Source organism: Alosa alosa, chromosome 23 (genome assembly GCF_017589495.1).
Source record: "Alosa alosa isolate M-15738 ecotype Scorff River chromosome 23, AALO_Geno_1.1, whole genome shotgun sequence".
Lineage (NCBI taxonomy): Eukaryota > Metazoa > Chordata > Actinopteri > Clupeiformes > Clupeidae > Alosa > Alosa alosa.
The window spans coordinates 14,784,110-14,808,399 of NC_063211.1; the positions used below are offsets into that span (position 1 = coordinate 14,784,110).

At 43.7% G+C, this 24,290-nt stretch overlaps 1 protein-coding gene and 1 long non-coding RNA gene across 5 annotated transcripts in view; one reads left to right on the forward strand and one right to left on the reverse strand.

Moving 5' to 3' along the window:
* The window catches only part of LOC125288228, a 5,012-nt gene extending 4,332 nt beyond the window's left edge, over window positions 1-680 (reverse strand). The window contains exon 1 of the long non-coding RNA XR_007192467.1: window positions 452-680. This is a non-coding gene — a long non-coding RNA (uncharacterized LOC125288228). The remainder of the gene's footprint in view (window positions 1-451) is intronic.
* xirp2a (xin actin binding repeat containing 2a) overlaps window positions 1-24,290 on the forward strand; it is a 52,868-nt gene that overhangs the window by 16,457 nt on the left and 12,121 nt on the right. The window contains exons 2-6 of one of the 4 annotated variants that reach the window (XM_048234407.1): window positions 4,017-4,140; window positions 16,854-17,002; window positions 22,304-22,441; window positions 23,502-23,552; window positions 24,002-24,074. In XM_048234407.1, coding sequence (XP_048090364.1) covers window positions 4,017-4,140; window positions 16,854-17,002; window positions 22,304-22,441; window positions 23,502-23,552; window positions 24,002-24,074 — 535 coding nt within the window. Of the gene's footprint in view, window positions 1-4,016; window positions 4,141-11,473; window positions 11,714-16,853; window positions 17,003-22,303; window positions 22,442-23,501; window positions 23,553-24,001; window positions 24,075-24,290 lie in introns of those variants that run through there. The other 3 variants (XM_048234408.1, XM_048234409.1, XM_048234410.1) reach the window with 3 other exon arrangements.

Consider the following 24,290-nt stretch of genomic DNA (forward strand, 5'->3'; position numbering starts at 1 on the left):
CCTTAGTTACTGGAAGTAGAGATGTATGAATCCTTGAATAACACACACACACACACATACACACACACACAGACATATGCACGTATGCAAAAATACAAACATAGAGAGTACACTAGAACACACAAACGCACATACTCACAGACACACACACACACACACAGAGCATGGTGAAGCACGTACACACACACACATACGCAGGTTGAATGAATCAGGTGTTCAGCAGGAAAGTCTGATTACATCTTTAGCCTGGTGTCAAAGAGTGGACAGACTGCTGAAAAATACCGCAAACACACACACACACAAACAAATTACACACACACATACACAGAAGCACATTACACACACACGCACACACACACACCTCAGATGACTGATGTTGTACTACTGCGGGCATTGGTGCTGATGTTATTAAACTAAATGAAATGTCTGCTTGAGGTGGGCCCAGACCAACCTGCTTCCAGTGTTATTAAATGACTCCGATCATTTAGCAATTTGGCAGAGGCTACACCCTCAGGCACAGGAACATCCACAAAGTCCCCAGCAGAAATAAATGGCAAACTTCAATGCTGGGCTCTGTGCAAAGGAGGCTGGGTCGTATCTTTCCTGTAAACCCTTCCATGGTTTCTTAAACAAATAAAACAGAAATGGTTGAAATGGCACAAAACATCAATCAGACATCAGAACTGACAATATGATATGAAAAATAATGACATACAAACATCTCAACATGTGCAGGTACATCACATCTCACTATAAATAGATCAAATGGTCTAAATAGACACACACACACACGCACACACACACACACACACACTGATTTGAATAATATCTGTTTTGTAAGGGACTTAGATCTGAAACCATAAACCAGTCCAGTTAGGAAGATGAAATGACATATTCATGAACATTTGTTCAGGTAATGACCCCTGATGGCTAGGTGATGATCTTGTGGCCTCGGTGGAGCACAAAGAGTTAAATGGTTTACCTGTGCTAATTAGTAAGAGGCACGGGCAGACAAAGGAAGCTTTGGGTTGTTGGAAAGTTTTGAGACACCAGCAGGTATATAGTTTTCAATTCGGTTTGTCCACGGAAAGCTCTTTATCCTGCTCATTTGTTTCCGGTGGAGCCAGGTGTGTTGTAGCCGCCGCTATTGTTAATGTAATTAGTGTCTACCCGGTTGGGTGTTGTGAATCAGCCCATTACGATGTAGAATGATTTATGCCAACATTGTTATTATTGGGCAACAACATATTCAGTGTCGGAGTGAAGATGTAAGGAGCAGAATATAACAGAAAATGCTGTTACAACACAGCTGACGCTCCCTTTGGAAATAAAAGAGCCTCTTAAGAGCCTTCCATGCATATGGTCCATTGATTGTTTGGTTGATACTGTAGATTGTGTGACTGAAGTAACTGTTGAGTGGATGTACTACTTCTTTAGTTCGTCATATTCTTGTTTTGTCATGAGAGGTTTTTGAAATCACATTATTAACTACAATGAACTTAATTCTACTTCAACTTGAATAAAACATAAGAATCTCTTTTAAGCCCCCGAGGTCTCCCCATTAAGTGACTCATTGGAGGGCACTACAACCTGTTTCCTGGACTCATCAAGCTTCACTTTCTGTTTCCTGTTTTGTCTACATATGAGAAAGAGAAAAAACAGTGAGAGATGCCCCCTTCTGTGATAGAGCGAGAGAGAGAGAGAGAGAGAGAGAGAGAGAGACAGACAGACAGAGAGAGAGCATGTGAGAAAGAGAGAAAACAGAATGAGGCGAGAGATGCAAATAGTTGACGTTGTACAGTCCAGACACCGCAGGAGGCCTTGGAAACCTCTGTGATATCTACCTATGACAGATTTTGTGGTTTTCTATAACTGTTTTTGCACCATTTTAAGTAGTAGGTTTAAAGTTGTTTGGGTGGTCTACTCTCTGTGTGTGTGTGTGTGTGTGTGTGTGTGTGTGTGTGTGTGTGTGTGTGTGTGTGTGTGTGTGTGTGTGTGTGTGTACACATCAAGCTGCGCTCCCTGTCATTTCCGTCGTCACATGGTCCCCTCAGGGGACTATTGTCGTGGAAACGCTGCAGGGATGCCGATTTGATTTGCAAATATTTTAGGAAAACAACACAGAGGTGTGTTTGCTCCCCACTGAGCAGGCGAGGCAGCGAGAGAGGTGCAGCAAGCAGAGTCTAAAGCAGGCTGACGACGCACCAGAGCCCCTCTCTGTCTCTCCCTTTCTCTCTCTCTCTTTGTCTATCTCTCTCTTTCTGTATCTCTCTCTCTCTTTCTCTCCCTTTCTCTCTCTCTCTGTCTGTCTCTCCCTTTCTCTTTCTCTCTCTGTCTGTCTCTCTCTCTCTCTTTCTCTCTCTTTTTCCTCTCTCTCTGTCTCATTGTCTCCAAACTTATATATAGCGTTGTTGTAATCAGCATAGATGGCTGGTAGCTGTGCTAAGAGCAAAAAAGTTTCCAGTAGTCTAAGCATCTCTACAGTAGTGCTAGGACGTGTGCACTTGCCTTGTTGTCAGTGCCGATTGTGATCAAATGCAGCCGAAGTTGACTCGTTCCTGTAAACGATCTTGGAGAGATAGAGAGAGAGAGAGGAAAGAGAGCAAGAGAGACCGAGAGAGGGAGAGAGAGAAGGAAAGAAAGGGTGTGCAGTTGCAGCGCATTTGCACTTCATTTTGTATCATGTACAAAAGTATCTGTTGTTATTGAGATGATAAGACTTATGTGTGACCCTGAGTGGGTGACCATGAGTGGGTGAGATCGGAGGCGTCTCTTATAATGCGGCAATAGGAGTTTCAAGTGTGTGTGGCCTAGTGATTTTAAGGAAGGTGAGAAGTCACAATGAAAGTAGTTCGTCATGAATGTCCACTGTGGTTTTTAGTTCACCGTGAATGTCCACTGTGGTTTTTAGTTCCTCCATAAAGTTTCAGATCATGACGTGATGTCCTAGATGTAACACAGTGTGTGGGTATGTGGGTATGTGTGGGTGTGTGTGTATGTGAATGTGTCAGTGAATTTGTGACCATGGTTGAGTGACAAAAAGAGAGAGAAGCAGGAAGAGACAGGCAAAGTGTGTGAGAGAGAGGGGGAGAGAGAGGGGTGAAGGGAAGGAGAGAGAGCACTTTGTTATATTAATTTGTGTACTTTTCCTTTGGATGGTTGTTTCAAGGTCACCTGTGCTTGTGCCAGCCAGCTAGAACTGGCACAAACACTCGCAGACAAGTACACGCACGCATTGCACACACACACGCATTGCACACACACACACACACACACACACACACAAACACACACACACACACACACACACCACACAAGCATACACATACGCGATACCTGAATATACATACAGAGGTTACACAGATTTGTTTTTGACTTTCACACAAAGATATGTGAAACTATGAAAGAACACACACACACAGACACACACACACACACACACACACACACACACACACTCACAAACAGAGCATTTTCATCATGCACTACCTGACACTTTCCCCCTCATGTGCACACATGAGAGAACAGGATGTAAGATGTCTATTTTGAAGGTGCAAAGAGCTCAATGTTACTTTCAATCTGACCATGTTTGGGGCATGGTGTTATGTATGATAGCTTCAGCTCACGGTGAAAGTGTTATGTGTGTGTGTGTGTGTGTGTGTGTATGCAGTGTGTGTGCATGTGTGTGTGCTCTGTGTCTGTTTGCAAATCTGTCAGGTGGTTCTCTCTACCACTGTGCATGTGTTTGCACATGTTGAAATGAGATAATATTTCACTCAACAAATGTCTGTGGTGTGTGTGTGTGTGTGTGTGTTTGTGTGTGTGTGTGTGTGTGCACGTACGCGTGTTTGTGTTTGCAAATGTGCTTAAATGCGTTTGGACACGTGTGTGGGTCGGACCTGGTGTTTTTTCTGACTCCTCCCCCCCGTGGGAGGTCATAGGTGTCTCCGTTCATTTGCTCACATCTCTCTTTCTCTCTCTCTTACACACACACACACACACACACTCACAAACAGGAAGTCAAAGGCTCACTCAGTCCCCGGCGAGGGACAGCAGCTCATTCCCACACTCCACCACGGGACCTGACGATCGAGGGATCAAGCACCGACAGGATGTCCACCAATCAGGAGCTCAATTCCTGTGAGTACGACACACACACACACACACACACACACACACTGCACTGATGATCACAGGTGCGACTAGCACTGGTGCACCAAAATGTTCACAAAGTTGTCTGCTATGTAGTGACTGATTGCTTGTGCTGCACCAATAGCTCCTGTTATCTGGCTGTTTTCAAACAGACCTGTTTCCATTAACTAGCGTAGACAACCCTGAGTAGCCCTCAGGGCTTCAACTTTTCAGGCACTGTGCCTGAGGTCAGCTTGAGGCCAGGCCGAGCTTTAGATTTGAAAATAAGCAGTTATAAATGACACTTCAAAAATGTCTGATCTTTTCAGCCACAGAAATGGTCCCTGTCTTTAGGCACTGAGCCCTGCGCACAAAAGTGTTAGGTGACCTCAGCTGATGCCTCTAGGTAGGCTACTAATAGTGGGTTATGTCGTTTTAATAGATCATTTCATTTGTTGTTCTTTAATACAGATGAGTTTTGCATATGCATTTAGGAAGTGTTTTTCATAATACGGTAATAAAGATTTTATGAATGTGAAATTTGTCTTTTTAAGGAAGTGAAGTGTAATGAAGTGAAGTGCCGCAGCCTGGTTAGTTAACAATTTTTGACTGACAGGCTTCTGCTGATGTCCACTGTGGTTTTTAGTTCCTCTATGCTGTATTTCAACATTAGATCAGGTCCTAGATATAACAGTATATGTATCTATCAGCGCATGTGTGTTTGTGTGTGTGTGTGTGTGTGTGTGTGTGTGTGTGTGTGTGTGTGTGTGTGTGTGTGTGTGTGTGTGTGTGTGTGTGTGTGTGTGTGTGTATGTGTGTGTATGTGTGTGTATGTGTGTGTGTGTGTGTGTGTGTGTGTGTATGTGTGTGTGTGTGTTAGTCTCTGTTCCCTGTCTTCACTTTGGTGTGGTGGTGTGGAACAGATGCGTATTTGAGTTTATATGTCTCTACAAATCTATTGTATTATCAGATAAGGCTGAGCAGAGACCTACTAATCATGGTTAGGCAAGATACAGTACATTGAAATCAGGCAGACGCTGATATAGGATAAGATGTTCATATGTATCCAATCAATTTCATTATTGACTACTTTTTAATGGATTTTATGAGTGACTGTGATGGTAAACACAGACAAATTGAAAATGAAAATGTAATAAATAGGATATTAACATGTGATGTTATCAGTTCCAGCCAAAATAGGAAATGGCATTCCCAACAGGCAGTAGGCTTCCTGGCGACATAAACAAATCAGAGAGACCAAAGTGACACAGACAAACAATCCCGATTAGCATAGTCTGGACAGGGTTTCCCGAGGGTGCCAAAGCCATGTGAAACCAGTAGCCTGGCGTGCTGAATCACCCTCAAGTCCCCACCTGCCATCCCTGCTGATTGGTTGGCTCTTTAAAGGAATACATTAATACTTCCTGGAGGGGTGTTAATATTGAAGGATAGGGTGATACACTATGACAATGTGATATGATCAGCAGCTAACACACACTATTCAAAAGCAGGATGTATTTCTCTTAAAACACATGTGGGATCCTTCATTTAAATGCTGGTCAAGTCTATATTCTAAATAAAGCTTGTTTACTAACTATGCAAAAATCTATTTGCAAATGTAATACCACGAGAAAGATCCCAAGCACAAACAGCGGTGGGTCAACTAAAAGCTGTCTCATGCCACATGATACTGTTAGTTCATGCACAAGAACTTTGCTCATAGACTGACTTTGCACTTTTTACAGGTATTCTTATTGTTATTCTGCAAGCTTTGACAAGTGCCTGTAGTAAGATTCTGACAGTTGGTTTGAATGAGTGGTGCTCTTTTTTAATGTGAACAGAATAGAAGGACTGTGAGGTCTCTAAGGACAGACCACACACACACACACACACACACACACACACACACACACACACACACACATACACACTCAGTGTATAGTATACATACAGACATGGCAAACATGAGACAACGTGACACGTAGTTGGTTTGAATGAGTGGTGCTCTTTTTAATGTGAACAGAATAGAAGGACTGTGAGGTCTCTAAGGACAGACCACACTTGCGAGCGCATCGCCTTATGCCACGCACGCACGCGCCTTGTACACACACACACACACACACACACACACACACACACACACACACACACACACACACACACACACACACACACACACACACACTCAGTGTATAGTATACATACAGACATGACAAACATGAGACAATGTGACACGTAACACAAACACACACAGACGTGCCGACACTGATACCTCATTTTCTAATCTGGTTGCAGCAGCTTTTAAATAGACCACCTTGTTAACATGCTAGTAAAACCAGACGATTCTCAGTGTGTATGGGTCTTGGTGTGTGTGTGTGTGTGTGTGTGTGTGTGTGTGTGTGTGTGTGTGTGTATTGGTGTATTGCTGTTTTGAGCCCACACTTGCGAGTCATATGACGATGACTATGTGGACTGCGTATGCGATATGTTTCTGAAATGGAGTCTGAAGTGTCTCTTCTGTCCAGTTCTCACACCTCATCTTCGGTTCCATACCGTGTTGGACTGCATGCACTGAATGCTTGTGTGTGTGAGGCTGAACTCAAATAGCAGCAAACCCCGGACCGTTTTGGGCCAGATTTGGCCCAGATCATTCTCAGAAGCCTCGTCTGTGATTGCTTGCCCTGGGGCAACAGGCACCTGTAGGTCAGCTGATTGAGGAGTGTGTGAGAGTGATATGGTTTTGAAATTGAGTCTGAAGAGTTTCTCAGGCTCGGTGGTGAGACCTCATTTTCGGTTGCATACTGTGTTTGATGCATGTGTGTGTGTGTGTGTGTGTGTTTGTGTTTGTGTTTTTGTGTGTGTGTGTGTGTGTGTGTCTTGTCTTTGCTTTGCATAATTTGTTCTCATGTGCGTCAGACTGAAATAACAAAAACAGCAGACCCAAGCCCAGATCTTGGCCTCAACTGAGCCAGATCTTATGTGGCTCACATCTAGATCTTATGCAGCTCCCATTAAGAGACACCATTTTCAGTGTGTTAGAGCGGTCTCAGGTATGACTGATTATGACAATATTACTGCCAATGCACTTCCCCTTTCCTATCTCATTCCATATCTGTGTACATTAATTTTAGTTTCTTTGTGTGTGTGTGTGTGTGTCTGTGTGTGTGTGTGTGTGTGTGTGTATGTGTCTCTGTGTGTGTGTGTGTGTGTGTGTGTATGTGTCTGTCTGTGTGTGTGTGTGTTTGTGTGTGTGTGTGTGTGTGTGTGTGTGTGTGTGTGTGTGTGTGTGTCTGTGTCTGTGTCTGTGTCTGTAATAGAGAGAGAAAAGGAGAGAGAGGGAAAGAGATTAGGTATGAGACGGAGAGTTTGAGAATCCATGTTTTAATTTAAGAGGCATTATCTGTGTTTGCCAGGGTACACACACACACACACACACACACACACACACACACACACACAGATGCAGCTGCAGTCAGTAAGTGTTGTGCCAGACAGCAGCTCATTAGTATGTTGAGAGTGGCGTACTCATAGCAGTAGCACACATGTACAGACTCAATCAGCCAGTGAACTCCAGACAGACAGACTGGCAGTCCTGTTTGAACAGAACAGCTCTCTCTGTCTCTCATTCTCCCTCTATCCATCTATCTATCTATCTATCTATCTATCTATCTATCTATCTATCTATCTATCTATCTATCTGTACAGTAGGGGGGATTATCCACAAAACAGGGCCAAATTGTTACGCAGTGGATGCCTGTCTGTCTGTATCTGTCTTTCCTGATCTACCTGTCTATCTCTCTACATATGTTGTCTGTCTCCCTCTCTTCCTCTCTTTACTCTCTGTTGCTTCTCGTCCAGAGGCGCTGCATATATCGTTTAACCTCCTAAGCAGAGGCTCTCTGCTCTCTGGTCCCCCTGTCTGGTGGTGGTGGTGATGTTGGTGGTGGTGCTGTTGGTGTTGGTAGCCTGCCTTTGGTTCCTACTGAGCGTGCATAATGGATGACACTCACCTGTGGAGACTTGTGGAGGCTGGAGGCCCAGGCTGCTGGAGATGAGTTATTTATTCCTACCCAGGGAGGAAGCCCGAGTCCCCGGCCAGAGAGGATTACATGGCCCCAGGGGAAGAAGGGAGGGAGGGAGAGAAAGAGAGAAAGTCTTAGATAACATACAGACAGAGCAAAAGAGAGAGGCAGAGTGATAGAGAGAATCACAGATAACTTACAGAGAGGCAGAGAGAGAGAGAGAGAGAGAGAGAGAGACCCTGTGTGCTTGCGAGTGAATGAGAGAGGCAGAGAGAGAGAGAGATGGAGAGAATGTGAGAGAGTGAGAAAGAAAGAGAGAGAGAGAGGGAGGGAGAGAGAGAGAGAGAGACTGTGTGCTTGGTGTCTGGAGATCCCCAGCCTCATCAGATAGGTCCTCATTAATGCAAACTTCTCATCGATCCCATCCCATCCGATCAGGTCAGATCAGAGGGGCAAGCTCTCCTGCGCAGGGCTGTGTGCAGTTTGTGGTGACAGGGGAGGTGGTTGTCGGGGGCGGATGAGGACTATGTTCTCGGAAACTGAGGTGGGTTGCGGCGTGGTGAGGGCTTTTTACAGGACTGTATACATGGTTACAAGTAGCAGGGAGGGCCAAAAAAGCTGTGACCTTTAAATAAAGGCTGTGGCTGATCATGTGATTCATCAGAGCTCTTTTGCTTTGCTCATTCTCACACAAGGTGAAACCTAAGTTTCTATTGCTAATTTAAACGATAGGGTCTGATGTGAGAATGAAGTCAACACACTAAAGTTGACTAAGGAATCACTCCTTCTGCGACCTAGTACGATACACGCTTTTCTTCTCGCACGGCTGCAGTGAGAACACAAGCCGATTGATTTGTGGGTTTGAGAAAGCCAATTGCTACGCTAATATCAGAAACCTCAAACTCATTACTTCTCTCAGGATTATTTAAAGCCTGTGTGTAGCCACGACTGCGATTTAAACAGGATTCATGTGAGAAAGAGCCTTTAGACTCTGTTCTGTGGTTGCCTGCCATTCTTTCCAGATTGGGGTCGATGTTCAGGTTACCAGAATAATACTCTATCACCCTTGTTACTGTCTAAAAAAACTGGGTTGTCGTGTAGCAAAACACTTGACCCTGACTTTAGTTTTCTGGCTTAAAACATGTTTGTTTGAAGATACACTGCATTGAAATCTATTGGGGGTAGAGGTAGGGAGCATTACTCATTCAAAACATGGTAATACCAATCACCAGAGATCGCTGAAGACCCATCCTGACAGAAGTGATGGGGTCTCGTCTCACTGTCTTTATCAGCATCAGATGCACAACAGAATTAGTTACGCGATTATTGCCAGTTTGCCAATTCAGGTAGAAGTGTTTTCAATCCTATTCCTATTCCTTTTGCTCACCCCAAAAAAAAAAAAAACGTCACCTTTAAGACGCATTACATACTGTCCAGTACTATCCTGCCTTGGCTGGTTAAGACAGGGGGAGTCCAGTGACATAGAGAACGTGGCCCCTGCCCAGGGTCGTGGAGGGGATGGTGAGGCATGCTAAGGTTGCGCGTCGTAAGTCATGAGTTACGTCCCCAGTTCGGAGTGTTGCGTAAGGCTAATCGGAACGCATGATGCAACTAAGGCACACTCTGAAGAGGAAGGAGGGGAAAGAGAGAGAGACCGAAAGAGGGTGACAAAGTGGGAATGAATGAGCAAGAGGTAGAGAGAGAAGGTGAAAAGGAGAGAGAGAGAGAAATAGTCTGACTGACTGAGCAAGTGACAGAGAGAGAGAGAGAGAGAGAGAGAGGTAGAGAGGCAACTGACAAGACATTTCTCCAGTCAAAATCCTCTGAGACGCTTCTGTCTGCTGTTTATCTTTGGTGGAAATCTACCCCCCTTGTTTGGAGATGTGTGAGACACTCAGTGCAGTAATCCTCCCAGACCCAACTCAACACCTCAAAATCCAAAAAGGAAAAACAAGAAAGAAAAGAAAACATGTCATTTTTCCCAACTACGGGCATCTCCAGGCCCCACTACGCTGAAATCCCATCAAGGATACAGTAGATCTCGTAGAGCTTCCAGAGAAGAGAAGTAAAAACACACTCGTGTTTATTCCCTGAGATGTTTGTGTCCCTATAACTCAACACAGAAAATCTACTGCCTGTCAGTTTAATATATGAGCTCATACCCCTCCTGTTGAAACGGTGACGGATGATCACAGGTAGGCAAGCATTTATAACCTGGATGTAAGCATTCAGAGAATCCACTCTCTGGTATATTATCAGTTTGGGTTACAGAAGCCAAACATAACTACGGTAATGTGATGCCACACTTTCAAACCTCTTCGTCATTCAGTAATGTAGATTTAGGAACTTCACGCAGTTTGTCATTTATTGAGGCTTCTCTTGGGTTCCTTTGAAGTTGGTTGAGTTCCATGCTGACAAAAAAAAGGAAATTGATTGGTCAAAGAAAAGTGTGAGTGTGTGTTTGTGTGTGTGAGTGAGTGAGTGTGTGTGTGTGTGTGTGTGTGTGTGTGTGTGTGTGTGTGTGTGTGTGTGTGTGTGTGAGAGAGAGAGAGAGGGGGAGGCTGATTTCTTATATTGGAAGGCCATCCATCAGTATTTCTCGTCACGACTGGAACTCTGTTGAAGTTTCTACAATAGTTCCAAAATACCCATACCCACACGCATACACATTACATACTACACACATGTACATGTGCACACACAAACAGACAAGCAAATAGACACACACAAATACAAACACACTCACCTTGGACTTTCACCACTTTTGTCATGTTGTGAGTCTAGTCGTATGACAAGGACATGTCTGTTTAGCACCTATAGGCTTAGAGAGGCTAAATGGTTTTCTTACACATAAGCGCCTACGTCTCATCAACTCCCATTTTAGATTTTAGTGCTCTAAAATGGGACACATACCATAGCATGGCGTGTTATTTTGCTACTGTGTATGTATGTATGACTAAACTCAGAGTGTGACTTTCTAGTGGCGTGTTGAATTAAAGAATGAGGTCAAAGCTGGTTCTGAGCTGAACTGATTCATGGGTCTATTTTGTCTTGACAAGGGGGTTCCTGTTACTAAGCTCCCCTCCCGGTCAGTTCGTCTGTCTCTGCGTCTCACTGACCTCAGGTTGCGGGCATGTTGGGAACCCTCTAAAAAAAGCCCCTTGACTACACCCCCCCAACCCTTCACCATTCACCCTTGCTATCTCTATCTCTCTCTCTTTCTCTCTCTCTCTCTCTCTCTCTCTCTCTCTCTCTCGCTCTCTCGTCAATTCGTCCCCCCAGTAGCTTTACAAGGGGTGGGGGGTTTAAAATAAAGTCAGCTGTCCCCATCTGCCACAGACATTGAGGTGCGAAGAGTTGTCTGGAGCTGGTCTCCACCCACACACACACACACGTCCATACATACGCGGGGATTGGGAACGCACGCGGTCAGTCGAACACACTCTGAGACTGGAGCTCAGACATCGGGCAGAAGGGCCTGCAGGTTTAGGGGGCGGACTAGCGACTCCTGGTGGGATTCTTACCGTCCTGGTGACGCTGACAGGGAACCATTGTTGGAGGTAAGCGGAGGTGTGTGTGTGTGTGTGTGTGTGTGTGTGTGTGTGTGTGTGTGTGTGTGTGTGTGTGTGTGTGTGTGAGTGTATAGGTGTATGTGAGTATATAGGTGTATGTGGGTGCACGTGGCTGGGTTTGAACTCTCTTTTAAATGTGAGGATGGGTTGAAAACGGCGTTCAGTCTTTCTCTCAGTCCATCACTCAAGCCTTCGTCATTTAATCAAAATGACTGGTTTGGAGCCAGAGGCCCATTGGCCTGGGCAGTCGTCTCTGGACAGCAGCACCAAACTCGGGAGCGCATTGGGATAAATGAAGGTTAATTTTAATAGCAGGGTTTCTATTTGGAGGGAGTGTTAAATTAGATCTTTGCCCACACCACTCCATCACACCTCTGTGTGTGTGTGTGTGTGTGTGTGTGTGTGTGTGTGTGTGTGTGTGTGTGTGTGTGTGTGTGTGTGTGTGTGTGTGTGTGTGTGTGTGTGTGTGTGTGTGTGTGTGTGTGTGCCCGCGGAGGGATGCAATAGGGCATGTTATTCTGAGATTGGCTCTCCAGGACATTGAGTGTGTGTGCGTGTGTGTATGTGTGTGTGAGAGAGTAAGAGTGTGTGTGTAAGGGAGGGGTATGTGGGTGTAGGACTCTTCAGGACTTTGCATGCAGGCAGGTAAAGTGTCTTTTAACGAGGCGGTTGGTCATTGTGATCGCCATGGTTACATAATAGGAGGTTGAGTGCATGTGGGGGTGGGCTGGCTGTGTGTGTGTGTGTGTATGTGTGTGTGTCTCTGTGTGTGTGTGACACACACATGGAAGGTGTAGTAATGACTGTGATTTACTCTGAGAATCTGAAGTAGGACGAGAGAAGGCATGCTTACTCACAGTGAACTGCAGCGAATCTCACATTTACATCCATTCATTTAGTCAGGTGTATATTTAATCAGCAAAAGACCTTAAATGCTCTGAGCACCTTTGTCTACTAATTAAGCTACAAGAGCCGTAGTCGACAGAAACTCATCTCCCTAAATGATTTATCAGCCCACACAGCCTCAAATTGTGAAAGATTCACTTACATTGTCTTAATTTGGTCTTCAGATCTGCATTAAGTAGTTCACTGAATTGCTATTTACTTAGACAGCTTTTTGCAGTGTGCTTGAACCTGTGCCTGATCTCTGTTGAAAAACTCCAGCGTCTGTTATTCTACAAGCCAGTTGAAAGAGAAAACAAGACAAATCCCAAGAAAGGCAGAATGAGAGTGGAAAAGACAGACAAATAAATTGTACAAAATGGCAGATGAAAGAAAGAAAGACCTGAACAAAATAAAGTTGAAAAGTTAATCCAGCACAGCACAAAACAAAGTAAAAAAACACAGCTGCACGAAAGGGCCTCATACTCTCTTCTCCTTATGGTCCTAATGTCCCTCCCAAGCCACCGTAGCCTGAGGGAGTCCTGCAGTGCCTTATTATAGGCTATCTGGTGGCCGAGGGGGGCCGTGCTGCATATAGCCGCTGAGTCGCGGAGGCCCCGCATACCACAGAGTGTGTTGTTTGTGCTCGCGGGCCCTCGCGTCTAGCGTCCAGCGGCACAGCGGCGGTACAGTAAAGCTTCGGGTAGTAACGCCGTCGTGCTATTGAGCCGCATACCACAGAGGCCTTTGCTCCGGAGCCTGCAGAGACGAGGCGATAACCCAAAACCTAAAACGGCTGCAGCGTCGCACTCGTAGCCCAGTTTAGCCACTGAGGCATTTGAAGCAGCCTCTTCTTTTTACATAATGGAGCTCTGGCAAGGGGGGCTGAGAGGGAGAGAGAGAGGCGTCTGGAGGTTTGCTGAAGTTTTTGAAAATGAAAAATGATTTGGCACCAGATGAAGCAAGCTCTAATAGATTAAAGGGGTTTAGACCAGCATTTGATTTGTTTTTTTGAGTGTTTGATGTGTGTTTGATTTGATTTGTAGCATATTTGTATGAATGTGTTTAGTTGTGAGCAGAGAAACATTTGGCTGAACGTGTGGCTGAACCTGCTTTAGGCTGCTGAAGGATTAAAGAAGGCCCAGTGGAAATGTAATTCTCACAACTGAAGACTGAATACTTCCTGTTTCATGCAATCTTATCTCACACACACACACACACACACACACACACACACACACACACACACACACACACACACACACACACACACACACACACACACACACACACACACCGATACACACACCGATACACACTTCCCTTTAGGGAACATGACTCTGTGAATGCCTGGCTCTAAAATAAGGCTGGTTTTATTTTTCAGTGCGTGTGTGTGTGTGTGTGTGTGTGTGTGTAAATGTGTGTGTGAGTGTGTGCCCGTGCTCAGCCTCACAGACATCATGGGATTGTTCTCATGTTCTCATGCTTTTATTTTCTCCCTGGTATGTGGAGGTCAGTGCATCCATTTGTCCATCCATCTTTCTATCATTCCATCCATCCATCCATCCATCCATCTATCTACCCGTCAGTCAGCAGTAACGTGACGTGACGTGATGTTCTGTCATTCCTCGGTGATGAACGAGTGCATTATCCCTCTTGCACTCCTGCTCTATTTGAAGAGCGTTTGGTTACGTCTGACCTCAGGTGTAGGGTGTCCAGTTGAGCAAGCGGCGAGCAGCACATAAAATCCCTGTTATTTTGGGCGGCTGCTCTTCACTGCTGACCACTCGTTCCCTTGCTCCCTGTCTTCCCCCTTGTCTCTCTCTATCACTCCATCGCACTCTCTCTCTATCGATGTCTCTCTATATCACTCCATCGCACTCTCTCTCTATCGATGTCTCTCTATATCACTCCATCGCACTCTCTCTCTATCGATGTCTCTCTATATCACTCCATCGCACTCTCTCTCTATCGATGTCTCTCTATATCACTCCATCGCACTCTCTCTCTATCGCTGTCTCTCTCCATTCCCCTTCTCTCACCCATCTCTAGGTTTCACTCTCCCTCCATTCTCAAGTGATCCTCTTTTCTCTACCACTCCTCTCTGTCTCTCTTTTTCTCTCGCTTTCTCTCTCTTCACCATCTCTAGGTTTCACTCTCCCTCCATTCTCAAGTGATCCTCTTTTCTCTACCACTCCTCTCTGTCTCTCTTTTTCTCTCGCTTTCTCTCTCTTCACCATCTCTAGGTTTCACTCTCCCTCCATTCTCAAGTGATCCTCTTTTCTCTACCACTCCTCTCTGTCTCTCTTTTTCTCTCGCTTTCTCTCTCTTCACCATCTCTAGGTTTCACTCTCCCTCCATTCCCAAGTGATCCTCCTTTCTCTACCACTCTCTCTCTCTCTCTCTCTCTCTCTCTCTCTCTCTCGGTCTCTCTCTCTCTGTCTCTGCTAAGTTTACCTCAGCATGTTCTCCATATTTGAGGAGCTAATATTGGTGTTTCGGGGAACATCGTTGAGTCACATGGCTTCCAGAAGTGCCTGCCTGATGACAGTCCTCCTGAAACACCTCCTCCTGATGACACAGTGATATACTTCAACCCTCTCACCCTCACCTTCTCTCTCACACTGTTCTCCGTTAAACAGCCATTTAACGTTGTCATGGTCTGTAACTTACACAGCTCGGCTCATAGTATATCAGCCATGCTCAGACAGGTAGCTGTGGAAGTCACCCTAAGGAAGTGTGTGTTTCATTTTAAGATTGCCTTGATACCAATGATGAAAAAACACAATTCGATAAATTGCTTTTACAGACATTTCACATTGTTTTTAAGAAATTACATTTCTTTCTTTTTTAACAGTCACAGTAGAGTGGATGACTAGTGAAAAAGCTGTAGTGTTTCAAATGGAATAATATACGGAATAATTATTTAGAGATCATCATTCACTCAATTTCACTACACATATTTTATTCTGCATCTGAATAAAAACAAAACACAAGGCGAGAAACTATAGATCTGGACGCAGCGCTTTCGGGTTTCTCAGGATTGATACAGGTGGTGGTGGATAATGCCTTAATAAAAAAGCCATTTAGCAATTAAACTATTTCTATTAACTGCGAAGATAAGTGTTATTCTCAGGGCGAGGGCACTGTGGTTTGCCTTTTATTTCTGCTTCTGTTAACATGCTACAAATCTTTCATTATGAGTGTGAATTGCAAGCAGCCACAGAGGCATAAAGGGAAACACAATTTTCCATTATTAATTCTGAATAATTCATAATTAATTCTTACTGACAATATGAGGACAAGCTGTGCACCTCTTACCGCTTTACAAAAAAGGTAATAAGTCACTTTAATCCTGTCAAGGATGTTTTTGTTTGTTGAACTGAGTAGAGTAAACACTTTGTAAAAACATTGAAAAATGTGAAATACCATTTAATTTTGGACATTTTGTCTTTGAGTGTGTATGAGTTTATGTGTGTATGTGTGTGTGTGTGTGACTATTGCATGGCGATGAGAAAAGGTCAACTCTAAGACAAGTCTATGTTGTGATGACCAGTCTTGACATGAATGGTTGACATGTAGGATTAACCCACTGAGCTTCTGTCAGTTAGTTAATCAGATTTAAACCTGTGAGACATGGTGTTGATGAGTTTGTGTGCATATGTGTGTGAATGTCTGTGATGTGTTTGTGTGAGGAGAAAAGGTTACAGTTTTCCATATTTTCTTACCCTGGTAATCCGCTGTCAGTGGCAAAGTTTGTGGTAGCTTAGCTTCATATAGCAAATATAGTCCTAGCAGATTCAGGTTTCATTAAAGCATTGTGGTCAAAATTACTCCAAGATAACTGGTGTGAGACTGCAGCTTTATTCACGATACCGGGAGACTGTGACCCATAGCAAATATCAAGTGACAATCCCACGCACTGTATCTGTGGGTAAAGCCCATTTGTATACCCTTAACACACCCACAGCATCAAATTAACCTTTCTACTATTTAATAAATGTGTGAGGTGTAAATGCCTCATCTTTTGTGTAGTGGCTGGTAGAAGAAAACACAACAATGTGATTAGATGAGGCATTAGATAATTTAATGAAAGTCTCCTAATTATAACTAATTGGATGACATATATATGCTCTAATTGTGTGTGTCTGTGTGTGTTTGTGTGTCTGTGGTCTGTGAGAGTGTGTGTGTGTGTGCGTGTGTGTGTGTGTGTGTGTGTGTGTGTGTGTGTGTGTGTGTGTTTTAGCTGCAGGCAGCACTGCTGTAACCAGGGACGCAGAAGACACTGTCCAAAGGAACGGAGACCCAGAGACAGAGGGCGTCTCAGTGAAGGAGAGACTCGCCATGTATCAGGCAGCCGTGGCCAAGAAGGAGACCAGCGCCTCCTCAGCTGGGGTACAACACACGCACACACACACACACACACACACACACACACACACGCACACACACACACACACACACACACACACACACACACATACACACAAACACACACACACACACAACCAAGTGAATAGGCATAGACATATACTATACACAGGAACACCAGACACACATCTTAATAGAAACATATTGATCCAGATGTTAATCTATCTTCAGGCCTTACTTCACTTATTGGTGTGTCTTCAATAGAGTACTGATAGATGACGCACACACGCACACATGCACACACACACACAGAGAGAGAGAGAGAGAGAGAGAGAGAGGTTATCATACACACAGACGTACACACGGTAATTGCATATCTGTACATAAACATACAAGCACAGTGGTAGTCTCATATTCCTTATGCTTCATATTGATATATTTATCAATCTTCTTATATTTTTGTCTTCAATCTTCTTATCTTCTTGCCCAAAAAAAAAAAAAAAAATAAATCACATATATACACACACAAAAACACATACACACCCCGTCAGGATTAGTTTTCTGTTTTTATCAGAGGTGTAACCGGAGTGGCCGGTCCAAGGGGTATTAGCCACCCTTATCAGCCCCGGCACACACTCAAGGGTGAAACAGAGACGCGCAGCCTCTCTCAGATTCACCTGCCTGCGCCTCTGTGGAGGGCTCAATAGCAGAACAGACACACACACACACACACACACACACACACACACACACACACGCGCGCACGCACACACGCACACACACACACACACACACACACACACACACACACACACACACACACACACACACACGCTCCCACACACACACACACGCACACACACACACACACACACACACACATACACACACACACACACGCACGCACGCACACACACACACACACACACACACACACACATACACACACACACACACACACACACACACACACACACACACACACACACACACACACACACAGAGACCTAAACACACTGAACACATATAGAAATTCTCGCAGAATTCTATCTCACAGATACACAGATCTACAAACACTCTCTTGCACACACACACACACCACCGACACACACACACACACATACAAACACACACAGAGAGACACTCACCAACACACGGGTGTCTTGTATTAAAATATTAAAACAGGAAAGGAACAGGAAAGGAGAGTGTAATCTGAAACAGAAAGCTCTCCTTGCCTCCCCTCACCGTTCAGATGAACCTGATAAAGGTGAGAGGGATGCCATGTCCTTATGAGCTCACGTTTAATGTATGTGATGGCTGACACCCATCACCCCCTCTATAGACACAAACACACTCGCACTCGCACACACACACACACACACACACACACACACACACACACACACACGTAATGCACACACGCGCGCTATGCGCTGCGCACACACACACACACACACGCGCGCGACGCATGCACACACACACACACACACACATACACACACACACACACACACATCGCATCACACACACACACACACACACACACACACACACAGACACACACACACAGCTCTTGAGTATGAAGACAGCTGTTAAGGTTAGGAGTCAGAGGTCAGAGTTCAGGGCAGGAAGACTGTGAGAGTCAGACAGTCAGACCCTGAGAGTAACCCTGTGTGTGTGTGTGTGTGTGTTTCTGAGTGTGTGTATGTGAGACATACACAACCCCTGGTGTGTCTTTCGGCCTGTGTGCCTTAGAGTGTGTGTGTGTGTGTGTGTGTGTGTGAGAGAGAGAGAGATAATGTGAGACCTTGGTAACTCTCTAGTGGTGCAGCCAGGAAGGCCTCTGATGCCCCCTCCAGGTCATTATGTCTCACATACCCTAGAGCACACACACGTGCACACACACACACACACACACACACACAAACACTACAATAGTGTAACACACACATAACACACTTGCACAGCCATAAACATAGTCAGGGCGTAGATTTGCGTGGGGACCGAAGGACGTGTCCACACCAATGTCAAATTACGACTGAAATGTCCCCACCAATATTCAGGTTGAAATGGGGAAAAAGCCACATGCTTTACACAAAGAGTTAAATAATTTCTCACTTCAGTGCTGCCAATCATCTCGAACAGATCTTGTAATCGTGCAGTAGCCTATAAGGGTAAATCAAGGCTGATTTGAAATTACCTATCATAACTACCAGTGAGTCAAGAGTCTCCTGCGCTAGCATGGTATTAGCTTCAGCTTCACTTCACTACAAGGCATGTGAATGTGAAGTGCGTCCAAATTCACCCATTCTTCTCTGTTGAACTCCTCGAGTAGGCTACTCATCACACATGTGTCACATGAAAGAGCCTTTTCTCAGCTTTTAAACGGTGCTATAGCCACTATTTGCTGTGATAAACAGTTCGCGAGAAAAATAACTTCAAGAGATTTAATAATTATTCTCTGCGCCCATCTCCACATCCATTCGTCTCGGTGGAATATTGTAAGCCTACACACTCTTCACGCAACACATGACAAACCATATATCAGAATAAACAGCAGACCTTACCGAACACAAAGGTGTAATGCATTCCCGTGTATAGTTAGCTGTTCCAGAGTAATCCGGTTTTGAAATAAATTGTAGCAAAATTCAACATGGTCTTTCGGCTTTAAGCATTTCTTAAAACTGAGCTGTGCTTACATTGCCTAGATATCTGTAAACATTAGAATCGGAGAATATACAGGCAGCTCACGGTTAAGAGTTTGTCAATGTAGCCTTAATGATCTCCTTTCACAAAATGCTAAGCATGCATGTATTTAAGTTTCTTTAAAACTGAGCTGTGCTTAAATGGGTCAATGCATGATTTCATAACAGACCAAATAGAAAAAAAATGTTAAATGTTAAATATAGCCTACATATCTATACAAATTAAAATCAGATTATGTAGGCTACACAGTATAGATTAAGTTGGACAGTAGAACAATTTATTCATTTGATATATCTATAGTGGCTGGTGAAAGAGTTGAGTGGCTTTTCCTTTTTTCCGGGGGGGTTAGTGGGTAGTGTCCCCACCAAAGCTCAGACCAAACCTACGCCCTTGAACATAGTGCCAATGTACTTAATGGATAGTGGTAGTGTGGTAGGTTAGAGGCTGAGGAGCCAGGCTAACATGCAGAAGCCAGGAAAGCCATGGGCTATATTTCCGATTGCCACTGTCGTGTCTTTGAGGGCACAACAGTGGTAGTCGGGAATAGAGACCACGGGAATTGGGAGACTGGCCCTGTGATAATTGATGCCTGTAAGTCACTTTGGATAAAAGTGTCAGGCGAATTAATAAATAAAAAATAAAAATAAAAAGGGTACTTACACATATATCGTAAACGTGACAATTACCAACCATTTCGTTTGAACATTCTAAAACAACAATGTTTTTTAATACTTCAAAATAACATTTGATAAATGAACCTTACATTTTTCAGTAGCCATAGGTGTATGATTTGAACAAAATCTAGTTTGGTTCTTACCGGGGCTTTTACTGCCTGAAATATCCGCTTTTGTTTACCACGCTCAGAGTTTAGTGCTGGGCCTATTCCCAACCTTTCTCACGGCACATCAACGGTTATCCCGAGAATTCTTGACGCAAATCAAAATTCCACTGGAGCTCCAAGAAGATTTGTACACGCAGCCGTACAACACAGTTTACAGCACTTTGAGTCACAGTAAAATGTAATTTTTGGTACATAACTAATTTAGATACACTAATGGTGGGTGCTTGCGTTTATTTCGGAATCCGCTGTCTTGGTTTGTATAGAAATGAATATTAAGGGACCCATACACGTAAGAGGTTGAAAATACGCAACGGTTGGTAATATGTGACGTTCCGCTATATAGTCATAATACAATCTATCAAGGTTATGAGCAGTGCTGTATGCTCATTTTAACCCTTAGAACCCTAAGCTGTTTTTAGGGCATTTTCACTACCTTTATTCATAAGGATTTATTCTGGTCATTGTAAGTGCAACACACACATATTATATATTGTTTTTTTCAGCAGAGTCTAGGCTATCATTTCATGTATTAGTACTAGCATTGATTTTATTTTGATTTTTAAAGAATTAAAATATAAAAATCATATTATAAAAATTCTTATATTTTGACCTGTATCTCACCACAGCAAGCTCATAGCTCTACATGCATTTCATGTGTGTGTAGGGCAGACTGTCCTGAAACGGGCAATATAATTGCCATGTTGGAGGGATACTCTGGGGCTGAGCAATTTACAGAAATATGTGGTGTGTGATTTACGGAAATAAATGCCATTTTTTATTTAGCGATGAAAAATGACCATTCTGCGCTCCATATCTGTGACACGAACTGATCTGACCTGACTTGACCCAAGTTTGCCTGTTAGTATGTGTGACTATGGTGTATGCACTCATGATGATTCTCAACTTTTTACTGCATTGCCATGAACAAAGTAAAGGCAAAAAAGGTATTTCTTTGTTGAACAAATTGGGATGCAATGTGAGCCTAGAATTGGATGCCATGCAGGAATTTGCTAGGATCTCAAAACCGGATTATGAACATGTTTTGCCATAGAGAAACACACGATAGCGTTGGGTTATAAACATGCTTTGCCACAAAAACAGACAAAAACGTGGGGTAAGTCCAGCTATATGAAGTTATTATTTTGCTGTCACTTCGTCTGTTTTATAACCCAGAAGGATGTATTTGGTATCAAATGATAGCTCTGTGTCTCCTCTTTCATCTAACATACGTGGCATATATATCCGATCACGGGTCCGCGAGTAATTACTCCGAGAGTAATGGGTGTGCAGCGTTGGTTTGTGTACATGACGTTAATATTTTGCAATCACTTCGTCTGTTTTTATAAGCCAGAAAGATCGATATCCATGGTACCAATGAATAGCCCTGTTTCTCCTCTTTCATCTGATATGCTTGCCATATCTATGCGATCACGGGTTCGCGAGTAATTCAAATGAGAGTAATGGGTGCGCAGGTGAACGCCGAGAAGTATAGACTTTAAATATGATGCAATTGTATTTAATTTCATGATTTCTTTTAATTTTCATAGTTGATCGTACAGACAAGAGATAAGAAGTGGAAAGCCCCACTTCTTCTCTGTCATAAAATAAAGGTTTTATCTCGTTGTGATGAACAGTCGCGGAGCAATCTAACAGAGAAGAAAGGGTGTGTTTTTTGACGCACTTTGCGTCAATCGGGTTCTAAGGGTTAAAGTTATAATGCTCTCTCTCTCTTTTTCTCTCTGTATGTGTGTGTGTGTGTGTGTGTGTGTGTGTTGTAGGTGCTGGAGGAGACTGAGGCCTGTTCTCTGCCCGGTGGGCTGGCCAGTGTGAAAAAGCAGTTTGAGTCCCAGGAGTTCTCCACCTCCTCTTCCTCACACAGCACCATCACTCACGTGCAGTCCCAGCACAGAGTACAGGTAAAAATACACACACACACTCAGCACCATCACCCACCTCCAGTCCCCGGCATGGAGTACATGTGAATAATTACACACACACAATCATTCAGGTCCTCAAACTGACAGCCCTTACATCTGATACACACACACTCACACACACACAAACACACACAAACACACACACACACACACACACACACACACACACACACACACACACACACACTGTAAGCTATGGGAAAGATAACTATCTAGTAACAACCCTTCATGGAAACAATGTACTCAGATTGTATCTTCATACTATCTGGTTTACCATATGCCCATTGTGGGAGAAATGAAACATAAAAATGATATAAAAGGTTTATTTTATATAAAGCACTTGATGTATTTAAAATAATACAGTCACTGCAACATTTCTTTATTTAGATATTGATGCCTCTCATGTCTTAACAGTTCCAGATCTGTATTACCACTCAGGTTTAGTGTCTCACAGAGAGAAGTTGGCGCTTAACACAGACCACACACACACACATGCACATGCACACGCACACACATACACACACACACACACACACATATATATATATATATATATATATATATATATATATATATATATATATATATATATATATATATATAGACACACACACACAAAAACACGCAGGCACACACTACCTCATCTGGTGCCCTATTCCTAAATGGCAGACTACGAAACCAGATGTGCTATCCCTGCATGGGATACTCTAGACAAACAGCAATTCCTTAATGAGCAGCACCTCCCATTTTGTAGGTGCTTTTTAGAGTGCCAAATTAGGTGACACCTGGCCTCAATGAATACTATGTTTCGGGTGTGAGGGAAAACTGGAAGTGATTTAATTGGTCATGGTACCTGCCTCTGCTGGTTAGAAAGATAACAGAGCACTAATATTAGTATGCAGATCCTCACCCTCTGCCTGCATATCTCTCTCTCTCTCTTACACACACACACACACACACACACACACACACATACAGACAAACACACACACAAGCATATTGTTATAAATAATTTTCTGTCTGCTTTTCTGTCTTGTAGGAGATGTCCAGCTCTCAGACACAGAGAGTTACCTTTAATGAGAATGAACAGGTGAATATCCATCCATCCATCCAGTCATTCTCATCATTCTATCCAAACACTCTCCTCTTCCACCGAGTTGTTCCTGCAGAATAATATCTATTGATTTCACTCTCTTTTTCGTTTTGCCGGCAGCTTGAGTGATTTGTGTTTCTATCAGCATTGCCGCTCAGCGCTCCGACAACAATAAATCAACCTCCCTTTTCAGGGAGTTAGAAAAACACTTACAAATTTGAAAAGAAACAGCAGATGAATGAACCAAGATTGAGTTCAAGACCAATTGCCCTTGTGCTTATTTTAAAAAGAAAAGGGCGTTAATGGCTAACCATTGGCTGAGTGCTCTGTGTGACCAACCCCCAACCACACACACACACGCTCCATTTCCTATTGTTGCTGGCCTTGACTCAAGTGTTGGGGAAGGTAATGAGAGTGGGACTAACTCGACTCCTCTCCGATCGCAGGTTAGCCGTGAGCAGCAGAGCTTTCACCAGAACCATGTGGCCGCAGGTTATGAGAACCACTTTGATGAGACAGGTAAGCATAGAGAGAATTTGTGATCTGCCATCAATCACCTGTCCATCTGTCCAGTCTGTTTCTTCCTGTCAAGTGTGAAGGGAGCAAGTAATGCAATTAGGTGATGCTGGTTGGTTTTTAAATGATGCAGGCAATTTAATGCATGGAAATGGGTGCCAGGTGGATTGAAAATGAGAAAAACATTTCTGGACCTTGGGGAAATAAAAAATACATCTC